Raw genomic sequence first — 23076 nt, 5'->3', positions numbered from 1 at the left:
AATGGAACCATACACTATGTGGTCCTTTGTGAATGGCTCCTTTCACTTAGCTTGCTTCCAAGATTCAGCCACGTGGTAACACGTATCAGCACATTCTGTTTATCCATTCAACAGCTAATGGGCTGTTCCACTTTTTGGCCATTAAGAATAGTGCTCCTGTGAACATGTGTGTAAGTTTAGTGTGGGTGTACGTTTTCACACCTCCTGTGTACATACCTAGGAGTTCCTGAGTCATCTGGTAACTCTGTTTAACCATTTAAGAAACTGCCATCTCCTTCCCAAAGCAGCTACACCATTTCACATTCCCACCAGCAGTGTATGAACGTTCCAATTTCTCCACACCCTCATTAACACTTGTGATTATCTCTCTTTTTATTTATAGTCATTCTAGTGAGTATGACCCATGACAGTTTTTGACAGACAGACATCCTTGGTTCAGAATGACTTCAGTGCTTTGAGACATGATCCCATACTTAAGTATCCCATACTCTACATCAAACCCGTGTCATATGTCCCTGGGGTCTCTGTGACCTATCTAGATATACGCATATAAAATTCAAAAATTTTGTATTCAAGTATGGTGATGTCATATTGCCAAATAATCTCTTAATTAAAAGACTGGATCTGCCAGAGCTCACTGAAAGTTGCTTGTTTCTTCCTGGAATATAAATTAAGCCAGGTTAGGACGAGCACCAAAGGGAGACTGGGAATTGTAAAAGTCACTGAAGGAATGAGTAGCTGTGGAAGGACTTGGCAAATGGAAATAGTGGATATTTTTGGACTGCTTTTATATGTTTTTGGCCCCATTCTCTCTTCCTATGTCTTGCTTCCCTTGACCACTGTCCAAACACAAGTTTGTCAGGACCTTACAAAGCTGAGCCTCCCCCGAAACTATTCTAATTGCTATTTTCTGTGGAGGGCTTGTCCAATGTCCTATTCAATATATATTCCATATTTCCCCTCCAGATTCACTCTTCACTCTATTTTGCTCTGAACTTTGGGGGGCTGCTGACTTCTACAGACTGGCTTCTAGTTCGGTTCAGAGAATGAGCGGCACTGGCAGACAGGAGAATGGATGGAAATAAGGTCAGTGTGCTTATTGCCCACCTTTCTCCAGGTGAGACACAGGCTGCAAGTGGCTGCAGAGCCCCTGTGCCCAAGGCAGCAGCTGCAGTAATGCCATCCTCTCCTATGGCCCTCCAGGCTTGCTCTCTCCGTTGCCCTGGTATCTACAATATCAGATGGCTCTGCTGTTAATCTGGTACTTTATCATTTCTTGTTACCCTACACCATATAGTAGGTACCCTTGTTAAATGCTCAATTATTCCATCCAGTGTGCCAGGACTTAATTAATACAGTTGATATAACTCAAATACTACAATGAATGCCTACTATGTACTTGGCACTATATTAGGCACTAGGAATAAAATAGAGAACAAGACCCCTGTCAATAAGCCTCTGCATACTAAGAGGTCCTCAGAATGGAGGAAAGAAACTTCAGTCACAAGGGTATAAAATGGGGAAAATAAGTAAGACATTTTCTTAGGGAAAAATGGGGACAACTGTAATTGAACAACAACAACAAAAAGAAAATAAAAACTCAGATGATATCAAATTCTCGTAAACCTGAGAGACATGAATTGTAAATTTTCAAGAAGTTCATGTATCTTCCTTAGCCACTTGAAAGATAAAGAATAGTAATGAAGCACTGAGGGAGGGGAGGGAGGGAGGAATAACATTCTTACCTGCTGAGAAAAGAGAGTATAACTGTCCTCCATAAGCAAGAAGGATGTTAGCTACAATGTAAGCAGGAAGAGCTCCACCATGAAATCTAACTACCTAGAAAAAAGGCAAGTCAACAGACAACTTCTGAATATTCATGTTGATAAAATAAATGTATATTCACATGAAATAAAAATGTTCTTCATTCTTTCATGACATGGCCACAAAGGTATTTCCAGAAATGGGTATCAAAACTCTAAGGAAAATAAACGTTAATAATATATAGCATATTAGAAACACGGTACCTGAATTTTTCATTAAAGGCATAATAAGGAGAATTTATAGAGTAGAAACTGCTACCAACTTTTTAATAAGGCATGTTTATTGAGCATTTACTATGTTCCAGCATGTTATTAAACATTGTATATGCATTGTCTCATGCTCTCCTCCCAAAAACCCTTTGAGGTAGTTCTTATCCCTATTTTACAGACAAAGACAAGTAAGATATATTATACATATATCTTCAATTTATTTTCCTACTGCCCTCAAGCAAAATTTGCAAACGAACATGAAGAATATCTTAAATCTTTTCAATAATTTGAGAAGGACTTAATTCAATTACCACAAATTCTTTGACATTTTTAAAGTACCCACCTCTGATCCTATGATACATCCTCGCTGTCTTGAAAACTTTCCATATCTAAACAAGAATTTTAATGTGTTCTTTTTTGATGTGCATATAATTTATGCTTGACCACAGAACACCAAGGCAGACTTTTCTTGTCACTAACCTGAATTATGAGGTGCCAGAATGATGGAAGAGAGAACGTTACATCCTCAGCCCACACTACCAAGTACAGTAACGTGCCTTTCGGACGTACTAAAAATAGGACAGCAGGACTTCCGCCAAGATGGAGGCATAGGTGGAAACACTGTGCCTTCTCCCACAACCAAGTTTGACTACAACAAAGGTTTGGAGAACAAAGACACAGCCAAAGAACAGAAAATTGAATTATACGGAAGTCCGACAACAATGAACCGTTCAACCAGGACGGTAAGAGAGGCGGAGCCAGCAGCGGAGCAGGGTCGGGCAGGACAGATCCCCCGACCTAGGCGCGCAAGTAGCCCGGACCCAGTCGGGGTGTGGGGCAGACTGACCATGGTCGCACATTCGCGCACAGTGAGACGGAACACGCAGGCCCCAGGGGGTGAACCCAGTAGTGGAGGGCTGACGGTGGTGGCACACTCGCGTGCAGTGGGACAAAATGTGCAGGCTCTGGTGCCGGTGGCAGCTGTGGCACCTGTGGGGGCCTCGGCGGGAGGCGGCAGAGGGACGCCATTGCTCCTCTTTGGCCCCACCCCCACATACAGCATCACAACCCAGCGACTGAGTTGCCCTGCTCTGGGGAACACCTAGGGCTCCAATCCTGCTACGTAATAGGCACAAACAGGCCAAAAGATAGCGCAAGAAGAACTCGAAGTTCCAGAGCTGATAACTCTAAGCTACCAAGAGATTGCCAGGCTCTCAGAAGCACAGATCAAGACACTGTTTATCAGGATCCTCACAGAACTGGTTGATTATAGTCACAAATTAGAGGAACATATGAAGGCTAAACTAATTGAAATGAAGGGAGATGCACAGGAAACCAATAGTGATGGAAAGGAAACGGGGACTCAAATCAATGGAATGGACCAGAAGGAAGAACAAAACATCCCACCAGAAAAGAATGAAGAAATGAGAATTCAAACAAATGAGGGGAGGCTTAGGAACCTCCAGGACATCTTTAAACGTTCCAACATTGGAATTATAGGGGTACCAGAAGGGGGAAAGAAACAGCCACGAGTGGAAACCTTATTTGAACAAATAATAAAGGAGAACTTCCCCAATCTGGCAAAGAAAATAGACTTCCAGGAAATCCAGTAAGCTCAGAGGGTCCCAAAGAACTTGGACCCAAGAAGGAATACACCAAGGCACATCATCATTACATTAGCCAAGATTAAAATGAAGGAGAGAATCCTAGAAGCAGCAAGAGATAAGGGGACAGTCACCTACAAAGGAGTACTCATCAGACTGTCAGCGGATTTCTCAAAAGAGACCTTGCAGGCAAGAAGGGGCTGGAAAGAAGTATTCCAAGTCATGAAATCCAAAGATCTACAGCCAAGATTGCTCCATCCAGTAAAGCTTTCATTTAGAATGGAAGGACAGATAAAGTGCTTCTCAGATAAGATCAAGTTCAAGGAGTTCATCATCACCAAGCCCTTATTATATGAAATGCTAAGGGGACTTATCTAAGAAAAAGAAGATGAGAAATATGAACAGTGGAAGGACAGCAAATTCACAGTTATTAACAACCACACCTAAAACAAAAGCAAACCAAGAGGACTCTCCCTGTATTCTAAGAGATAATTTTTCTTAATAATCAATCCCTTACCTTTTTATTATAACTCTCCATGATGCTATTTTGCCACTCACAGTAACACTAATCTTTTCTTTCTAATGTAGCACAAAATTCTTACATATTAACTTATAATGTTCAAACGCTCGTAAATTTAATAATCACAATGTAGTTCTCATTAGGTTATTGTGAGAATCAAAGGAGATAATGCAAATTTAAAAGTTTCTAATTTAATTTTGATTTGTAAGTTTTATTATAATTATAAAATCAAATGACTTAAACTGAAAATATTCTGCTATGCTGGATTGAAAAACACAAGAAATAAATAAAGTGAAAGTAATAAAAGGCACAATAAAAATTTTAGTGAATTTTAAAACTGCATACTTTCTCTGACTAATCACATTACCTACAATATGTTCTGGTTGTACAATTCTGCAAATTATAATGATGTTGAATAATATAGCAGTTATACAACTTGATAAGTTATTTTTGTAATACTATTTACCTATGAATTATAGGATACTCTTCAAATAAATTTAAACTGTTTTTCAACATATTTATTGAATATACTTTTACCTTTTATAAACTGAGCATGCAGAAAATTAAAAGTCCTTTAAAAATGTTCATTTACATGAGAGTCTACAGATGTTATTCAACAAACTATGAACTATATATATGAACAACATCAAATCTTAACATGACATTCATTTAGCCAAGAATACTAATTTGTTTGAGCATCAGGAATCAGCTCTCATTCCTAGGAAGAATCAAACCTGACAGCATCCCCTTAGAGCCAGGGTGGCCAAGCACGGCCTGTGCGCCTCTGCATAGTTTTTAGATCCTATTTGAGTGGAAACTGGAAGAAAAAGGGAGAAAGCAGCAGCTGCAGCAGCTGCAGCCGCACGAGGCCATGTGAGGTCACAGATACTTGTTGTCTGGCCCTTGACAGAAAAAGCTTGCCACCCCGTCTTACAGTATGCTATCACAAGGTGATAAAAAAATCAAATAGGAATCTCTCTTACCTGTCCAAGTATTTGTGAAAGGGAAGTCCTAATTGTCACCTGGTTTAAAACAATCATTAAAAAAGGTTATCTTCCCCAAAACTGCTCAGATTCACATTTTATTAATCATTAACCTTTTCATACTAATAAACCTATAGGCACTCCAGATCTCAAAAGAATCCTCTGAATCGTCAACATTTAATTTGTATCAAGCTTAATTTTACTGTTCAGTATATTTCCCCATATTCCAATTCTTTGACAACTGAATGAGTGCTATGGTACATAGGACAATCCTTTACTAACCACAATATTTAATCACCCAGAGTTATCTCATTGCCAGATGATGCAAACTAAAGAAATTTATTAAGTGGGTGAGTCCAGAAGCTATACATGTTTGCAGAAAAATTAGGCACAAATTAATCAACCTATTATACAATTAATACTTTAAAGTCTCAAACCTAAAATTGTATAGCACTGAAGAGAGTTACGCTAAACCACTTCTGAGTGAACTTTATAAAAACGGGTTTCAAATGATATAAGACCATGAACAATAGCACATTTAGTAAAATCTAAGCCAAAACAATATTTTAAACAGATATTCATCATTAATTATCTCTAGCATAAATATACTTTTTTTGATGTTAGGAAGTCTGAGAAAAGGAAACCTTTCACAGGCAGGTTATAAAATGATTACATTTTGCCAAGAAAAACTTTTTGGAAATATGAAGTATTTGTAAAAACACGAACACTTTGAGAGCATGCATATTTGGAGACAAGTTATTAACACAATTCATACTATCTCTATAAAATATGGAGGTACAAGTTAAAAACCACTATTTCCTTGTAATCCTTCAATGTTAGAAACAGGAAGATAACAAAGCATTACAAATTCCATGAACTCTACAATAACTAATAATACTGGTCCAACTGAAACCTGGTTGTAGGCAAAATTCTACTCATTAGACCTAGCAATTTAGTTTACCCTAAGAAAGTTAGTTCTAATAAAGAATCCAAATATTTAAGCTTGGTTTAAAGCAGTTGAGTAGAAACAAGATATTTCACATAAACCAGAAGCTTGTGATGTCTCCACAAAAGTGTATTTCAACCACTTAAATCTGGAATCCTTAGAACCTGGCATTTCTAATACAGGGAGGGACTCCTGGAGTTCATGAATCCTCGACTTAATAAAATGTTAGTCTCCAGTTCCAATTCCCTCTCTTAGCACAAAGAAATCACCTGATATTAGCACAAACACAATAGGCACTGAGTTGCACATAATAATGACTAGCAGAGCCTAATATAATTAGTGAAAAGGAGAGATGATCCTTAAGCTTATCTAGTAGAGTTAGAAGCAATATATATCATATTGATTAATGAGTTTAAGCCACATAATCTGATTTCATGATGTTCTTCAATTTATAAAGGATTCTGGACTTTTGGTTTCCAAACTGAAAAAGTTACACTTCAGTCTCAATTTTCATTTTATTTTCTATTACTTATCAAGATGTACACTTTCAGTGGTCCAGATAAGAAAATACTGAAGTGGTGCTAATAGGTAAAATGGAGAATCCTTAAGTAACACAAATGTCTACTTCTCTCTTTTTTATAAATGTCTATTTCTATCTAATATTTATTGCCTTCCACATCACCATATAGCTGAAGCTAATATAAAAATATACTTCTAGTTTAGTCTATAACTAAATCTTAAAGACTAAGCAGGCATGCAGCTTACCTCATACTGACAGTCTGAGGACGTGTACATTTTTAACAAGGCTACATAGCTGTAATTATCTGGTTGAGCAACATGAAGTTTCAGAGGAATTTCTGTTGAAGATGGAACCCTGAAAAGTAACTTAGATATCAATTCTCAAATACGAAATGCTGTTAAATAACAAAGGCCAAGTCAACGCTTGGCACAAAACAACAGGACAGAGCAGAGGAAGCTCGGTGTCAAACACATCACTGCGGGCGGCCACTTCTGGGTACATCGCAGGTGTCTGAGCGGAGGCTCCCTCTGGGACATGGAACTGGGGGGCAAGGTGGGGCAGGTACATGTTTCAAGCAATGAAGGCTTAAATTCCATATCATTTAAGTAAGAATATTATATATTATTATTACCTTATGGGTACAATGCTACAGAAAGGATACCTACATTTTAGTAAGAGGATTTAATAACTCCACTATGATTTAAATAAACTAAGTAGACTCTGTATTATTCAAAAGCACAAAAGGTCAAGGTAAATTTTTTCAGGTACTTACTGTGCAATGGTTAGTGAATCTTCGTAAGACCATGGAATCTGAAGTTTATAGATACTAGTTATTTCGTCTGGGAAAACACAGAGAAAAACATGTATTACTAACCTCTCTTAGCACAAAGAAATCTATGTGATATGTCACTTAAATGTTATATAAGCCACTATAATACCTAATTATATAATTACTCATTTCATAACAATCAGTAAGAGTTATATTACATAATAAGTATAGAAAATTATTGAGTAATAGTGTTTAATAAAACTTACGAAAGATAGAGCATATGGGAAGTACTAGGAAACTGCAAAAACATTAAACAGCTAAATCAGAATTACTACTATAATAAGACAGCAAGATATATGGTATTTTTAAAATGTGGATATTTAAACTAAAACAGATAAAGATGCTTATTACTATTAAGAAAGGGTCTATGTTAAATTTGTTATATCTGTGGAAATATAAACAGCTTTTGTACTGTAACATCAAAATTTATTTCACATAAAATATATAGAAGCATAAATATTATAGAAATTTCTACAGACTCAACCATTATAAAACCATGTATTGACAAAACCATTATATTTTTTCGGAAAATACACTTACTTTTGACTGCTGCGCACTTGCTTTCTACGTTGATTGTAAAACCTTGGTATATCTAATAGAGTTTGATCACAAAAACAGAAGTTTATTTGTTTGTTTAACTAAACAGTAAAGTAAAATTAAATCCTTGTTATAGTCAGGATAATTACCTGTCCAAAGTTCAGAAGCTCTATATTATAGAACAGGCCTTTTGTTTTTAATATCACTGTCCTTGAAGACAATCCTGTTAAATTAAAAGGACTGCACTGCTTAGAATACCAAAGAATTAAAAAAGCACCAACTGCTTAAGCCATAATAAAAAATACCAACATATTTTTAACATTAAAAATATTTATAGGTCCTGATTTCTAACATGAAAGAATGAACCCCTAAAAATCCAATCCTTCTCTAATAAACTAGATGAAACATTTATACTGCCTTTCAACCACATGTAGTTTTTTAACCATCATACAAGAATATGTTTATTAATTTTAGAGAGAGAGGAAGCAGGCGAGAGAGAGAGAGAAACATCAGTTGCCTCCTTATGCAAACCCAGCTGGGGAGCCCACAATCTAGGTATGTGTCCTGACCAGGGATCGAACCTGCAACCTTTTGGTGTACTGGGATAGCGCCCTAATCAGCTGAGCACCCTGCCATGGCCACATGTATGTGTTTTAAAAAATCAAGTACATGTTTCCAATTTCAAAAAGGTATGCTTTCTTGGTAGATCTCTTTGTAAGCTTGCGATCTTTAATGAGCTAGGTGATACAGAGTTGTCATTTCTGTATCATTCTGAGAATTCTTCTACCAAAAAAGGGCAGGGAAGGGATAAAAATCCTAAAGGACATTTCCTCCACCAAGTAATATAAATTCTTTTCACAAATACATACAATAGCACAAGAGCCCACCAAAAAAGATTCCAATATCCAAAACTGAAGAACTGTAAGGGGGGGAACCCAATAGTACTAAATTATAATTTAATGAATAAAATAAATATGCATGCGTCCATTACTGACATAAAATCAATCAATCAACCAATCAATCAATGAGGGAGAAGGGACAACTTTTCCTTAGGATGAATTGCAGTAAATACAGACTATCAGTAGTAATTGCTCCAGACTAAATGAACCAATGCATGCTAAAATTGGTGAGTTATTTTGAAGGAAAACAGGATATCTACTTTCAAAGTATTTTCCCCAAGATACTTATCAATAACAGTAACTTCACAGTGGAAAAACCCGGCAGACACCACCTTAACCAAGTGACCAAGGTTAACTTCGCCAGGAACTGGATACAGCGAGTGACGTATCCATCCTCTGATATGATACATTGAGAAGTACCTATCACTCCTGTGATATTTTTGCCAAAAATGCATAACCTTGACTAGTAAGAAAGCATTAGACAAATTCAAATGGAGGGATATTCCACAGAGTAACTGACGAGCACTCTTCAAAAGTATTATGGAAAACAAGGAAAGACTGAGGAACTGCAGAGGGTCAGAGGCAGCTGAAGAGACAGGACGACGACAGCAGCAGGAGAACCGACAAGGCGCCCAGGCAGGACAACCAATACAGACCCAGCAAAGCCTGTAGTTCAGTAAACAGAATTACACCACAGCTCACTGCTCAGCTCTGACAACTGGATTGTTTAAGAGGCCAACACTGTAGAAACATGAGTGATGGAGATACACGAACTCTGTCCTCTTTCTGCAGTCTAAAACTGTCTCATAATGAAAAATCTTAAAAAATACTTAGCTATGTATATTTTACCACAACAACAAAAAAAGGAAAAGATTGTATTTAGAGAAATCTTGAAGCCTTCGTAGGGCAGATGGAACCACATACTTTACAAGAAGCTTTTTATGAAAAAGTCCCATATTTTACACAAATTCACATGAGAAGACCCCCAAACACACAACTACCTGCAGGGCATGGGATCACGAAAACATTTCTTTTAAAGTTCACTTCTCGGAGTGTGAATGCTGGCCCAGCATTAAATAAAAATCAAACTACTGAACCACATCATATGGTTACCCTAAGAATTATATTTGAAATACATAATAATACTCTTGCTACATGGGTCTGCTTTGTTTTAATGGCCTTGCAAAATAAATCAGCACTGTTAAAGCAATTCTTAAGATTCCCAAAAATCAAATACTCACCAAAGGAAAAAAGATGAGTTACAGGAAGCTGCATGGATCTTGCCTCTCTTTTAAAGAATTCACAATCTATAGCATACTGAAATATAAAATACTAATTTATTAGGAAAAAGCAGAAATTTGTGGTGAAATATCTTGATGTTTGAGTGGAAAATAAAAATCTTCCACTTTGGAGACGGTACTATGCATCACACTCTCACTCCAACTACATTTAAAAGGCAAGAATTCCTCAAGTACAGACATTAAACTAAGAACATTTGTTAAATAAACTTAATTTAATAAATTATTAGTGGGTCACTGTGTAACAGATCTATACAAAGTTTTCTTGTAATTAATTTTAGGTGCTTTTAGTAGAGGGACATTAAGGAATAGAGGCAAGCATTGAGAGCTGACGTTAACTCAAGATTAATTAGGGATTTAGATAATATATGTATATACTTTCAGAATCAAAACAAAAACATGATTTTGTTACTCTTTTAAACCCCACATTTATTAAGTATCTACAATCTAATTAGACTACAAAAGGATTTTGGAGACATACTGTCATTCATCCACAGATGGCTAATGTTATTTGTATAAAATTATTTCAGAACAAAATTTATCTTGTTCTTACTCTGAAAGAATTCAAAGTATGGTGATGGCAACAGAAACATAAATAAATTGCAGTTTGGTGTAATAAATTCCTCAAAGAAGTTATAAACAAAGTAGCAGGGGAGTAAGTAAGAGGTTCCTGAAGGTGTCCAGAAAAAGCACACAGGGACCACTTAGGCCAGGTCTTGAAGGATGCTTTTTCTGAGTAAAATGTGGACAGGGGAATAGGGGCTCTTTTACTTCCACCTTCTTCTTTCCCCACTACTTCTCTCAGAAGTTACCATCCTTTTATTTCTACTCCCACTTCCCTAGGACAAGCTCTCAGAATCCCCTCGGAAATGTCTATTCTGTTTCTAATCCATCCTATACCTTAAATAGATTCATCTTCCAAAATAGTTCTGATCTCATTACTATTGTAGTGAAAAAACTTTCAGTCCCCTACTAACTCCTGAATACTGTAGAGTCCTGAATCTTCCAATCGAGGCCCCCTACAACACGGCCAGGGACTACTTTTTCATATTTTTCTTCTATTACTATTCTCATGGTGGCCATCCTCTTATACTTACTTATTCTGTTTTCTAAACATAACCCCTGCTTTCACAGTTCTATGCTTGGTCCCCACTGTTTCTTTGTCTGCACAGTGCTGCTCATTACACCTTTCTGCGATGCTAGTATTTGGCATCCTGAATGTTGCCAATATAATCAAGGAACTAAATTTCTAATTTTATTTTATTCTATTTTAATTAACTTAAAACTAAATAGCGGCATGTGCCAGTGATCCCCATATTGCATAGCACAGGTCTAGAATATTCATTCTAGACTATGTTTATAATCCTAACCACTAAAAATCATCTCATAATAAAGCATTTCTTGATTTTACCCCCTTTTACACTTTTCATTTATTTGCTCTATTCTGATTTGTATCATATATTTTGAGTATATCTCTTTTATTCTCACTCTTCCTCCTGTTTCCAAATATATTTCTCTTCCCCTACCTAACAGTATATAGCTTTCTGAGAATAGGGTTTGTTTCTCCCTCATCTGTGTGTCTCCTGTAATTCCTGGCGTGCATTCTTACATATAAAAGGATCTTGATAATTAATAGATTTTGAAATACTGATGTTCCTATTTGTAATAAAAGACTTGAGTATATTTTACTTAGTTCAAGTTAGAGGAGATAATCTTAGGTGGATCACCAAACCAGCCATTGTTTTAGATAAGCCCTATGCTGAAGAATTCATCTCAAAATAACAAATATTTAGCATATCTGGGAAACAACCTTAATCCATTTTTACCTTACTTCCATGAACAGATGGTACATAAACGACAAGATGAGACAAAAAAGGATAGTCTTGAAGTCTTAACGTCACAGACTAAAAAAAAAGATGAAAGTAAAAAGCTGATTTTATTTCTTAGGTTATGCAGAGCTAGCTTAAAAGCACATTAGAAGAAAAATAAATACTATTACTATTATTACTATAAACTATTTCTTATTTAATAAGTTATAAAAAACAGATTCCAAACTTTAAATTCAATACAGGTCAACAATCCTGCTGAAAGTCAAATCCCTAATAATTATGTAAATATGGATTACCAAACAGTCCCTGTATCCCTTGAACTGTATCCCTTCATGTAAAACAAGTGGTGTTTAAAACTAAATGTAAATATTTTATGTAATTTTCAAATTTGGTCTTTCTTTTTTTTAAACTAAGTCAGATTTTTATTATTTTCCATAGACTACATCATTTAATAATAAATAAAAATAAAAACTGAACAAAAAGCAAAAGTGGATATAAAGTGGAACTGGTGGGCAGGAGGAAAGGCCGCAGGACAGAAGACACTGGGAACTGCAGGGGCCCTGGGACTCAGGAGATGCTGATTCAGCTCATAGGTAACCCAGTCCTGGCCCCAGCTGTTCCCAAGAGGTGTGAGTACCCAAAGGTGGTGAGCAGTATGGAGGAAAAATGAAAGGTGGGGGATCCCGGCTGTTCCCCACCTCTGGACCAACCACCTCTCGCTCTAACCTAGCTCTTCCCTCTCACAGACCTCATGGGAAATGCGAGAAAGGAGAGGGCTAAATCCCAAGAGACTGGTTATGGGATGTATGGGAGGAAAATGGCCACTGCTCCATTTGGTATGTGGGGACAGGTGGCAGACATACTTCAGCACTGGGCAAATGGCGTGAAAGACCCCCAGTTCCAAGGTGGTGGACATTGTACCTAACCCTCTGTGGCCTTGCGTCCCCACCCAGGAGCAGGGTGGCAGATACCTGCAGTTCTCCCCAGGTTTCGCAGCCAGCGGCGCCCACCCCAGTCCTGCACAGGTGTGCTTCAACTCCGGCTCCTGCTGTGACGCTTGTTGTCTCTCCGGTCCCTCTCCCTGCTTCGTTCCCGGTCCCGTTCCCTAGCCCTGTCTTGATCCCCCCGTCACGTGAGATTTGGTCTTTCTTTTTACAATTTTTCCATTTTGAATGTTACAGCACTGTTTCTGTGTTTATTTTGGTAGTATCTGACACAGGCTCAGCAGTTGATGAATGAATGGATGCCAAATACAGTGGAAAAATTGGAACTTAATCTCAAGTAATTCTGATCTAGGCCAAGTAGTAATGAGTTGCTGGCTAATGATACATATGAACATCATACCCAGAAACTTATTCAGTAAACAACATGAAGACTCAACACAGCTAATAATGTACCTCACCAAATGAACATCTATTCTCTTCTCGAAATTAAGATCAGATCCTATAGTTCCTATTGTGAGGAATAAATAGATAGAAGACTGGTCTATTTAATGAAAAGCCAAGTCACCAAATACAGTTTTTATTTTTACTTTCTTATTTCATTTTTAATCCTCACCCGAGGACATATTTGCTGATTTTAGATTAAAAAGGAGAGATGGGGGAAAACATCAAGGAGAGAGAAATACCAACTGGTTGCTCCCATCACAGTTGGATGATGCTCAACCAACTGGGCCACCTGGCCAAGGCACCAAATACAGTTTTTTAAATCCACTTTTTCCCCCTGGAAGTACACGTAGGAATGGGAGTAGTTATATGTTGTAACAATTTGTAAACATTCATAAATTTCTGCATGGAACTTTCTTTATTGCTCTTCAGATATACCTATGTGAGCAAGTCTAGGCAGAGGTCCTGAAGCTGGGAGGATCTCTCTGTCAGCAAGTGGCCACCTAACCACCTAACGAGATTCACCTGGGAGTTGTCTGTTAGATTCCTGGGCTTCACCTCAACTTCCTCAGCCAACTTTCTGCAAAAGACATACCAGGTCTGTCCATAAAAAGTCCAGCCATTGCTAATATAACAAGAATGGTTTGTGTGACATCCATGTAACAAAGCAGCCAAGGACAGTGGACCGGAATGCACATGCATGAACAATGACAACTTCATTGTACTAGTCAGTGGGGGCAGTAGACACCGCTGAGTGAGCATGTGTACTGTGTGGCCATCACATTCAAAATGCCTGGGCAAGGAGAGCAATGAATCCACATCAAATTTTGCATTATGCTTGAACATTTCTGTGTGGAAACTAATTGGATGATTTAGAAGGCCACAGCTATGGGCAACTAGTGCTTAGCAGCTTCATCAGGACAACACGCCTGCTCGTGCATCATGTCTCCTACAGAGTTTTTTGGCAAAGCAACCAATCACCCAGGTGACTCAGCCCCTCTGCAGCTCAGATTTGGCACCCTGTGACTTCTTTTTCCCCAAACTAAAATCACCATTGAAGGGGAAGAGATTTCAGACTGTCCATGAGATTCAGTAAAATACAACAGGGCAGCTGACGGTGACTGGGAGAACTGTGTGAGGTCTTAACATGTCTACTTTGAAGGGGACTGAGGTGGATAATGTTTCTTGTATTTTGTACTTTCTGCAATAAATGTCTCTCATCTTTCATATCACGTGGCTGGATATCTTCTGGACAGACCTTGTATACTCTAATATAAATGAAAGGGCCTTAAATATACCCTCAAAATAAATTTTAAAAATTTATCTACCTCTTGGTTGATGCCATAACATATAGATTTCATTTTATTTAGAGCATTGTTAACTTCCTAATTTTTACCTCTGAAAATTAAAACAATCATGTTTTTCTTCACTGAATTCATTTCTAGGAAAAATATTTCTAAAATGAACATGAACAAATCTCAAATTTATTTAATACCTACACGAATTAATAAAATAACATACTCTAAAATGTCCATAGGCTCTAGTACTTTTTCACCTAAACATTAGAATTCTAAAGCCATACTTCACCTTGATTGTCGGCAGCAGTTCAGTTCTCCATGACAGATCAACCCCTTGCTGGCTACGAAATAGAATTAAAGGACAAACATACTAAAGTATTATAAACTATAGATAAGTTTCAGAGGAAAAAGAAACCACCCACAGAGCTATCAGTTTTAATGAAATGAAGTCTATTAAGTCTAATCCAATATTTTCTACCCACGTACGTAATCCCTTTAGGGACAAAAAAACTGTCTCTCCTAGCAACCAACTATTTCAATGTTTATAAAAATTACTGGTATGTTAATTTTCTTTATTTTTCACTTTAAAATCAATACTTTAATTTAGTATAGCATCAAAATGAACTTAAAAATGTAAGAAGCAGTTGTGACAGTATAGTATGCATGTGTTTATGTTGAGAAAAATGAATAATGGAAAGCAGATTCAAAAGACTTACCAAACAATAGTGGTGTTTACACAGCCAAAAACCCAACTATTTGTGTCCTGTTGGTTAATAAAACAAAGTACACTAAATAATGCAGAAAATAATTATGTGAAATAGGCATCTTCAATATTTTTCTGTTGTATGATAGGGTCTGTAGGCACAATGGAAACATAAAATAGCAACTTATTACTTAGAAATGTATCCAAGATGGTCTAAAAGTTCAAAAGCTCAAGGGCAGGCAAAGAAGTCTAATGTCGACAAACTAGGTAAGCAAGTAACCTAGAGTAGCAAGATGAGAAAGAGTAACCTGATGGGTGTCTCTCCACAACACGTTACCTAAGCACTTCTCATTTTTTAATACACACTTTCACAGACTGGCAATGCCTGTAGTTTAATCAGTAAGTAATCTACATTTTAACAAACACAGGAAAATGAACCATCAGAGGTAGGCTTTTACACAAACAAAAAAATCCACAGCCAAGTAATTAAAAATAATAATCAATCTAAGTATGGCCTTTCAGTTTTCCTTTGAGTTATTTGATTACCAGGCATGTAACTTCCATGCAGCTGAGAATGTGTTTGGATTGAAACACAGCCCAAGACTGAAGCTAGTTACGACTTTATCAATGTAGCATGGAAATATTGCAGAGATAGTCATGATATTTTAAAAATATTATGTACTTAGCTCTGGTCATTTAACAGAGCTGTGACCTAAGATCGCTCCAACTTTTCAGGAAATAAGTAGGAGCAATGCTCCAAGATCTGAAATCCTACTGGGGCATAAAAGGATGAGAAACACTGGTGAGACAGCAGATAAATTCTTCCTTAGTATATACACAGGACAATGAAAAAATAAATCCTTTAATTAAACTAATATTTATAATTTAAAGTCCACTCCAGGGCCAAGGAATTATGTCTTCAAGGAAAAGGACAACTCAAGCAGATATGGTCTTTGCTCTCAAGAAACTTAAATAAAATTTTAAGACATTTTTCAGAAATACAGAAAAAATAGAGAAAGGAAACAAACAATATAAAAAAACAATATTGTATTTCCCCGGTTCTCCATTGCTGGCAAAATACCTGTGTGACTTCTGTGTCACCTATGCTTCTCAGGACAATAATGGGACATTACAAAGCAAGGCAACAGAAAAGATACGCACATTCTAGGCAAAGACAATCTAGCAGCCTCTCAAGATCCAACCCAGTTTCATAATGGGTTTTTGCAGCTAATAAGGGAACCTATCCTCAAAGTTAGCCCTTATTACGAAAACTGACGATACTCCACACTCCTTCAGTGTATACGGAATTATGACTCATTCTTCAATGAACTGAATAAAGTGTTATTGAACCCCACCCTAAAACAACATTTTGATATAACGTAGGTGTCAAAACAACAATTTCAGGATATCTAGTAAATATCTCTAATTAATTATTAAAATTGTATTAAAAATCTTAGAAAAGGCCCCCAAATTGCCAACTGACTCCAGGAAGTATAAAGAAAAAAATGCTACTAGAACGCAAAATGTATAGTTCCTAAGAAATATCTATATATAGCCCTCAATGAATGCTAAAATCATTAGGTGAGAAATCATTAGGAATTTCATAATGGACAGGTACACTGACACCACCTAAGTCCACTGACAATCCTTACGTCATTAAAAGTGGGACGACTGGATGGTATTTACCTACTGATAAAATAAGTACATAGCTCTACTTATAAAACATTTTTACCATACAAAATTACTCTGAATCTAATCAAGGTTCTAGATCTAACTACCAGTGTACAGAAAACATAAAGGACGCAAATAAATGTTAAAAAGATAATACAAGAATACAGTCATCTAAATCCACAGTGTAGGAAATTTGTAGAGTACATAACCTTTCTTGAATAAATAAATAGAAACAGGGGCTATCATAAAAGAGACTTAAGATCCATGAATCTAATGAAATGTATGTACTTTACATTCTGGTTCAGATAAACCAACTTAAAACATAACTGTGCAGAGCAAAAATGAACATGAACAGGCTACCACAAGACACCAAGAAATAAGTAGAAATTTTTGGATGAAATGATGGCATGATGGTAATGTATAAAATTCTTATCTGTTAGAAAAAATATGTTGAAGTATTTATGGGTGAAAGAATACAATGCCTGAAATTTACTTTAGAAACTTCTTCAGGCTAAAAAGGTGAGGAAAGGATAAGTGGTTAGGAGGGCAGAGCATTGACCGTTAAAGCCGGCTGTGTGTGATGGTTACACGAGAATTCATTATCATCTCCTCTACTTCTGTGCATTAGAAAATTTCTACATAAAAATGAAACAGATTTTTAAAAATTCACCACATTACCTTATGCTAATTAACACTGATGGACCTTAATTACAGAAAAGGAATCCTCCAATAAACCAGACAGATAATTTACACTTTGGCAAAGATTTTCTCAATACAGATACTTTGATTTGAAATTTAGTATTAAATATGGATATATTAAGCCATCACTCTCGGGGCCAGATTCTCTTGGGATAAACTGTCCATCCAGATTTCAGGCTGAGAGATGCTAGTCTCCGTGAGAGATGCGAGACTCTGATGATACCACTAAAAATGGTATTCATTCATTAGCACCTAGCCCACAATGCCTGCCAGCCATCTTTTCTAAAGGCATTGTTACTATCAAACTGTAGCATCTACCAATTAAGTGGTATCTTAGATCCTGGTATATTATCAGCTACAGAAACATTTTGATGAATACTTTTCAATCAATATGCTGTTCCAGACAAATATTTTTCAACTAATTAGCTTTAGTAACAGTGCATAACTAAATGTGAGATTTACTAGCAATATTAGTTGAATCTGAAAAATGAACAGTCAGCCTTTTAAATTTACATAAGATGTACCAATCATCTTACCAGCATGGTGCTCTGACAATAGGCATGAGTGTGGATTTTTCTCTGGTGTGCAAGAGGAAATATAAAATATAATTTTTCAGATTCCTAAAAAGAGAGGAAAAACACAATAAAACTATCATGAGAATGGATAATTTCATCATTTAAAAATGCAGCTAAGGCGATCAGCAATTATTTTAATTTTATTATTCCTGGTGATGTTGAGAACCAATACCTCTGAGAGTGGGAAGAAGAGACAGATACAAGACAGAAAGATCAGGCACAAACCCTGTAGTCCTGAATGTGTTTTAAAAGTATCAGTATAAATGTATGTGGTTTTTTAAAATTTGGTTTTTGATCTTGTGATCAGGATACAATAAAATACCTGTCTTAGCTCTGCCCACTAAAAATGCCTAGAAATGCTAGCCCACTAGCCATAAATATTTCTAGTGCCCAGATTACAGGTTTTAGGTGCCATTTCCCAAATGCTGGACTACTTCCTTAGAGAAAAAAGCTGATTCGAGATCTGGTGCAAGAGATATACAAAATGAGCTGATATATCTTCTTATACTAGACACTGAGAAAACTATCAAAGACATGGCCCTGGCTGGGTAGCTCAGCTGGTTAGAGCATTGTCCTGATATGCCAAGGTTACTGGTTCAATTCCCAGTCAGGGCACATCCAAGAGCCAACCAATGAATACATAACTGAGTGGAACAACAAATCAATATTTACCTCTCTCCATCCTCTTCCCCCCTCTCTCTAAAAAATCAGTTAAAAAAACAACAACTATCAAAGACAACTAAAGAGCAGCTAAACCAAAAGATTCTGGACCTTAACTTTGAAATGGCTTACACTGGTCAAAAACAGAATTTTAGTTATCAACTTTACCATCAAAGATAGAACAATTTTAGTATTTTAGTTTAGATAGACAAATATGCTTAAATACATTAGTTCATAATTATATCATGGGGAAACCCCAAAACCTCTTAGGGTAATAAATGGAGGATGTTTGTGAACCAGCCCACTATTCTGAAAACCAGTAAATATTACCATCCAAGGATGCAAGTACTTATCATTTTTTCCTTTATGATTTGTTCCAGTTTAAAAAAATACTCACACCAGAATATGTCTCCTTGATTTTAGAGAGAGAGGAAGGGGCAGAGAGAGAAAGAAACATCAATGGGAAAGAGAAACATTTATATTGGTTGCCTTCTGGGATCAAACCCTCAACCAAGGTGTGTGCCCGACCAAGGGTTCAACCCACAACCTTTCGGTGTACGGGATGACCCTCGAATGAACTGAATCACCCGGCCAGGGTTGATTTGCTCCACTTCTGATAAATTTACTAGATAAGTTTTTCTAAATAGCGTCCCAGTTCATAAATGAAGAAGAAACAATCAAATTAGAGTATCATCATTTTTGCATCCCACTGAATGAATGGCATTAGGTGTTACTCCTCAACAGCTGCTAACAGCGCAAAAAGAGACAGTCTAGCAAAAACAAAACTGTGAATCTGATGGAGCATCTGATCCACCTACTAAGTCACAGGGGAACAGCAGGCATGGAATATGTTGAATGACGCCACAGTAACGCAATCAGAAAGTCAAGACTGCGATACTTTATAGGACAAATGACTCGTTTTTAAAGGACTTGTTTTTTTCAACAAATAAACTACAAAGGGGAAAAAGGTGGTTAAGTAAGTACTACAGATTAAAAGACAAATAAGAGACATATCAACAAACACTATGTGGACAATGTGTCCTGATTCAAACAAGTTGAGAAAACAAAGAAACAACAACAACAAAATTTGACAGTTGTAAAACTAGAAAACTGAACATCAAGTAGATATTTATTAGTAAGGAATTATTATTAAATTGTTTTAATGTGTGAAAATTATATGCAGTTATCTTTTAAAGAGTCTTTAACATTTAAAGATAAATACTAAATTTTTTAAAGTAAAAAAAAAACTCCATTTGGTGGTATACTTACATTGTGAGCTACATAGGTCCATTTTGACACTTTTACTGGAACCCACACAGATGTCTCTAAGGTAGAGGAAATTAATTTGTTTGGCTGTTATTTTTTATATTAAACACTTTCTTTTCTTAAGTGCTGGTGAAATATTTCTCAATCATAAGAGGACGTAAAAAAAGAAGTGGTTTCCTAAACATTGGCTATTTTAAAATAGAAAAGCTAATGGGATGTTCTCTACATGCTTTCCACCAACCAGCATTCACATCATCAAGTATTTTAATCTACTCGGTGTCTTTAAGAAAGTATCTATAGAAGAAAGTAAATACTTCATTTTCTAAACAAGTAATTAAGTAAAGTATGACAGCTATTATATTTAAAAGCAAAATTTACCAGCAAAAGACGTGCTTGTTAATCCAAAAGATTGAAGAATGATACTGAGAAGCTAAGTGAAGAATAACATAGCATTTATTTTATGTGACTGTCAGGAGGCTAGAGACAGTTAACTTTATCTTTAAAATTTTTCTACTTGTCATATGATTTTCAGGACAAATTTTTTTTACCAGCAACATCTTACAAGTTGCTTTTCTACTTTTTCCCTTCCTTAGCCAAGAACCTCATAAGAAACCATCACAGAGAAATTAATAAAATATAATAGAATTAGAGTACCTGAAGCATCATTTTCAAAGACTTTGTCCGCTAGTAAACAAATTTACGAAAAAACACTAATCAAAACTCTATTTAAAATTAAAACATGTTATTACCACTAACCTGTTAAATTAACAATTAGTGATGGGTCGTCCTCAAAGTGTTTTGCTGGGTGTCTTATAAAATGGTGACTCAAAACTGCCAATTTCTTCTTGGGATTTTCAGTTATCTAGAAAGAACATTGATAACTTCTGTATCCTTTCGTAACCACTGTGACAATTCAATAAAAGTTTGCTTCAAGTAATAATGCTAAGAGCCAACAGTTACTTACTATGGACCAGGTACCATTCTAAGTGCTTACCAGGTTATTAACTGTGTTTTAAATATGAAGAAACTAAAGCACAGAGAAACCAAGGTTACGCTCCTGTTAAGAGTTTGGGCCAGTGTTCAAACACAAGCAGCCTGGCTCCAGAGTCCACGCTTTTAATCATTAGGCAATGGTGCCTCTCAAACAACAGTTCAGAATAAAACGTAAATGTACAGAATCAGAAGAGAACTTGAGTGATCCTCTGTCTAGTGATTCCAGCACACTAGTTTCCAAACTCAGACCAGGACCAATCACGCAACAATGAAAGAAAACATACACTAGAGAGTCACTAGAGAATACACAACTGTTCTTCCTTGGAAACTGTTTTTTACTGCTTTACTTACTTCCTTTGCATCCAGACATCCTTTCTTTCATAAAATAAAAATGCAAGCAAACAATAAAATTTTTCTGTTGTCTGTTTTGAAATACCCCGGCACAATAAATGTTGGCAACTTTACATTAGTCCCTCCCTCGAAAAAAAAGGTATGAGGGTATAAAATTCCTTTTAGAGTCTACCACTATTCAATTCTGTAGGTTAAGCATTGAGGGTAGGGAAGAGATTTTCTCCACAACACAGTGAGCGAATAATAAAGAAATGATAGCAAGGACCCAGGCCTACTAAATCTTTTCAATCCCTTAGAGGGCACCCAGCGTTTGTTTGAACATTTTTAACTCAGTACTTTTCAAAATATTAGATTCTAATTCTAACAATTCTCACCAGGAGAATATTCTGCCCTAGTTAGAACCAGTATCTGACTCCTTGTTGTTTTGATATATAGGTTGGGGGCTGCCCCTCAAAAACTTACTTACAGATTGCTATGTCCCTCATCGAAATAAAACATCTCTTCTACAGATCAAACAACTTCAAAAACATCAACTGTAACAGTTTCTCCACTCCTCCTGCCTTCCTTTCTTGCATAAACTCAAGTTTGTTAATGTTCCCTTCTTAAAATATGATACATGAAACAGAATATAATTCTCTAGAGATATGTGTCTAGAGTGGAGGAAAGTGTAGTGGAATTTAACTCCACTGAAGCAAACTGCATGCTTCAATCACTTCACTTTACTACAAAACTCGTTTTGATTGATTTTTAAAGCGGCCCCATCTGACTGCAAGGTACTAAATGCCATGGGTCTTTCAACCAAAATTTCAGTTAAGTCAGACTTGCCCGTCCTTATTCACTCTCTCGAATGTCCTCTTCTCTGTAGTTTTCAGCTATAGTGGTTATGCTGGTAGCCATGAAAAATGAAACTCTAATTCTGACTCCTTGGCACTACATGAATGACTATGATTTGAGTGATGGTTTCCCTTGTACATGTGCCTGCTTTCCATTCTAGGCTGTATGCCTAGAGCATATAGGTTCTGGAGGCAGAACCACATTCTAACATTTTACTGCCCAACATTTAGTCCAGTCCATTAATACAGTGAGTTTGTAAAACAGAACTCAGTTTCATATTTTAATTCTTATCAGTATCAGTTATTAAAAACTTCTCTTGTCCCTTAAAATGTGTCTATGAAATACTTATTCGTTTAGAATTATAACTTATTATGTACTAGTATTACACTTTTCTCATCTGAGGATTTAATGGAAAATAAGATGATTTATTAAAATTAGCTTTATGTACAATTTTTAAAGAAAATACCTGTCTGAGACATCTCTGTTTTCATTGGTTGATATGGGGTTTTTCCTAAACTTATCAAATGTCACTACAAATACAAACTGGTCTTGTAATTTTAATTGATTCTATTACTATACATAGCTGCATTCTCTCAAAAAGACTAAAAATGTTTACCATAGTTAAGACATTAAAAACAATGCT

The 23076-nt window shown here is 36.3% G+C and overlaps 1 protein-coding gene across 2 annotated transcripts in view; it reads right to left on the bottom strand.

Moving 5' to 3' along the window:
* PGAP1 (post-GPI attachment to proteins inositol deacylase 1) overlaps positions 1 to 23076 on the bottom strand; it is a 74081-nt gene that overhangs the window by 16808 nt on the left and 34197 nt on the right. The window contains exons 8-20 of one of the 2 annotated variants that reach the window (XM_037043713.1): positions 21012 to 21117; positions 20259 to 20314; positions 18291 to 18374; positions 15398 to 15444; positions 14971 to 15022; positions 11996 to 12073; positions 10113 to 10188; positions 8122 to 8195; positions 7976 to 8027; positions 7379 to 7445; positions 6852 to 6960; positions 5141 to 5179; positions 1746 to 1839 (exon numbers count right to left, since the gene is read on the bottom strand). In XM_037043713.1, the coding sequence (XP_036899608.1) occupies positions 1746 to 1839; positions 5141 to 5179; positions 6852 to 6960; positions 7379 to 7445; positions 7976 to 8027; positions 8122 to 8195; positions 10113 to 10188; positions 11996 to 12073; positions 14971 to 15022; positions 15398 to 15444; positions 18291 to 18374; positions 20259 to 20314; positions 21012 to 21117 (934 nt within the window). The remainder of the gene's footprint in view (positions 1 to 1745; positions 1840 to 5140; positions 5180 to 6851; positions 6961 to 7378; positions 7446 to 7975; positions 8028 to 8121; positions 8196 to 10112; positions 10189 to 11995; positions 12074 to 14970; positions 15023 to 15397; positions 15445 to 18290; positions 18375 to 20258; positions 20315 to 21011; positions 21118 to 23076) is intronic. The other variant, XM_037043714.1, reaches the window with a different exon arrangement.

The sequence above is a fragment of the Sturnira hondurensis genome, unplaced genomic scaffold (assembly GCF_014824575.4).
Source record: "Sturnira hondurensis isolate 20B ecotype Veracruz unplaced genomic scaffold, ASM1482457v3 Scaffold0004136, whole genome shotgun sequence".
Taxonomy (NCBI): domain Eukaryota; kingdom Metazoa; phylum Chordata; class Mammalia; order Chiroptera; family Phyllostomidae; genus Sturnira; species Sturnira hondurensis.
The sequence above is the reverse complement of the archived record's forward strand: the minus strand, read 5'-3'. Positions and strand labels throughout refer to the sequence as shown.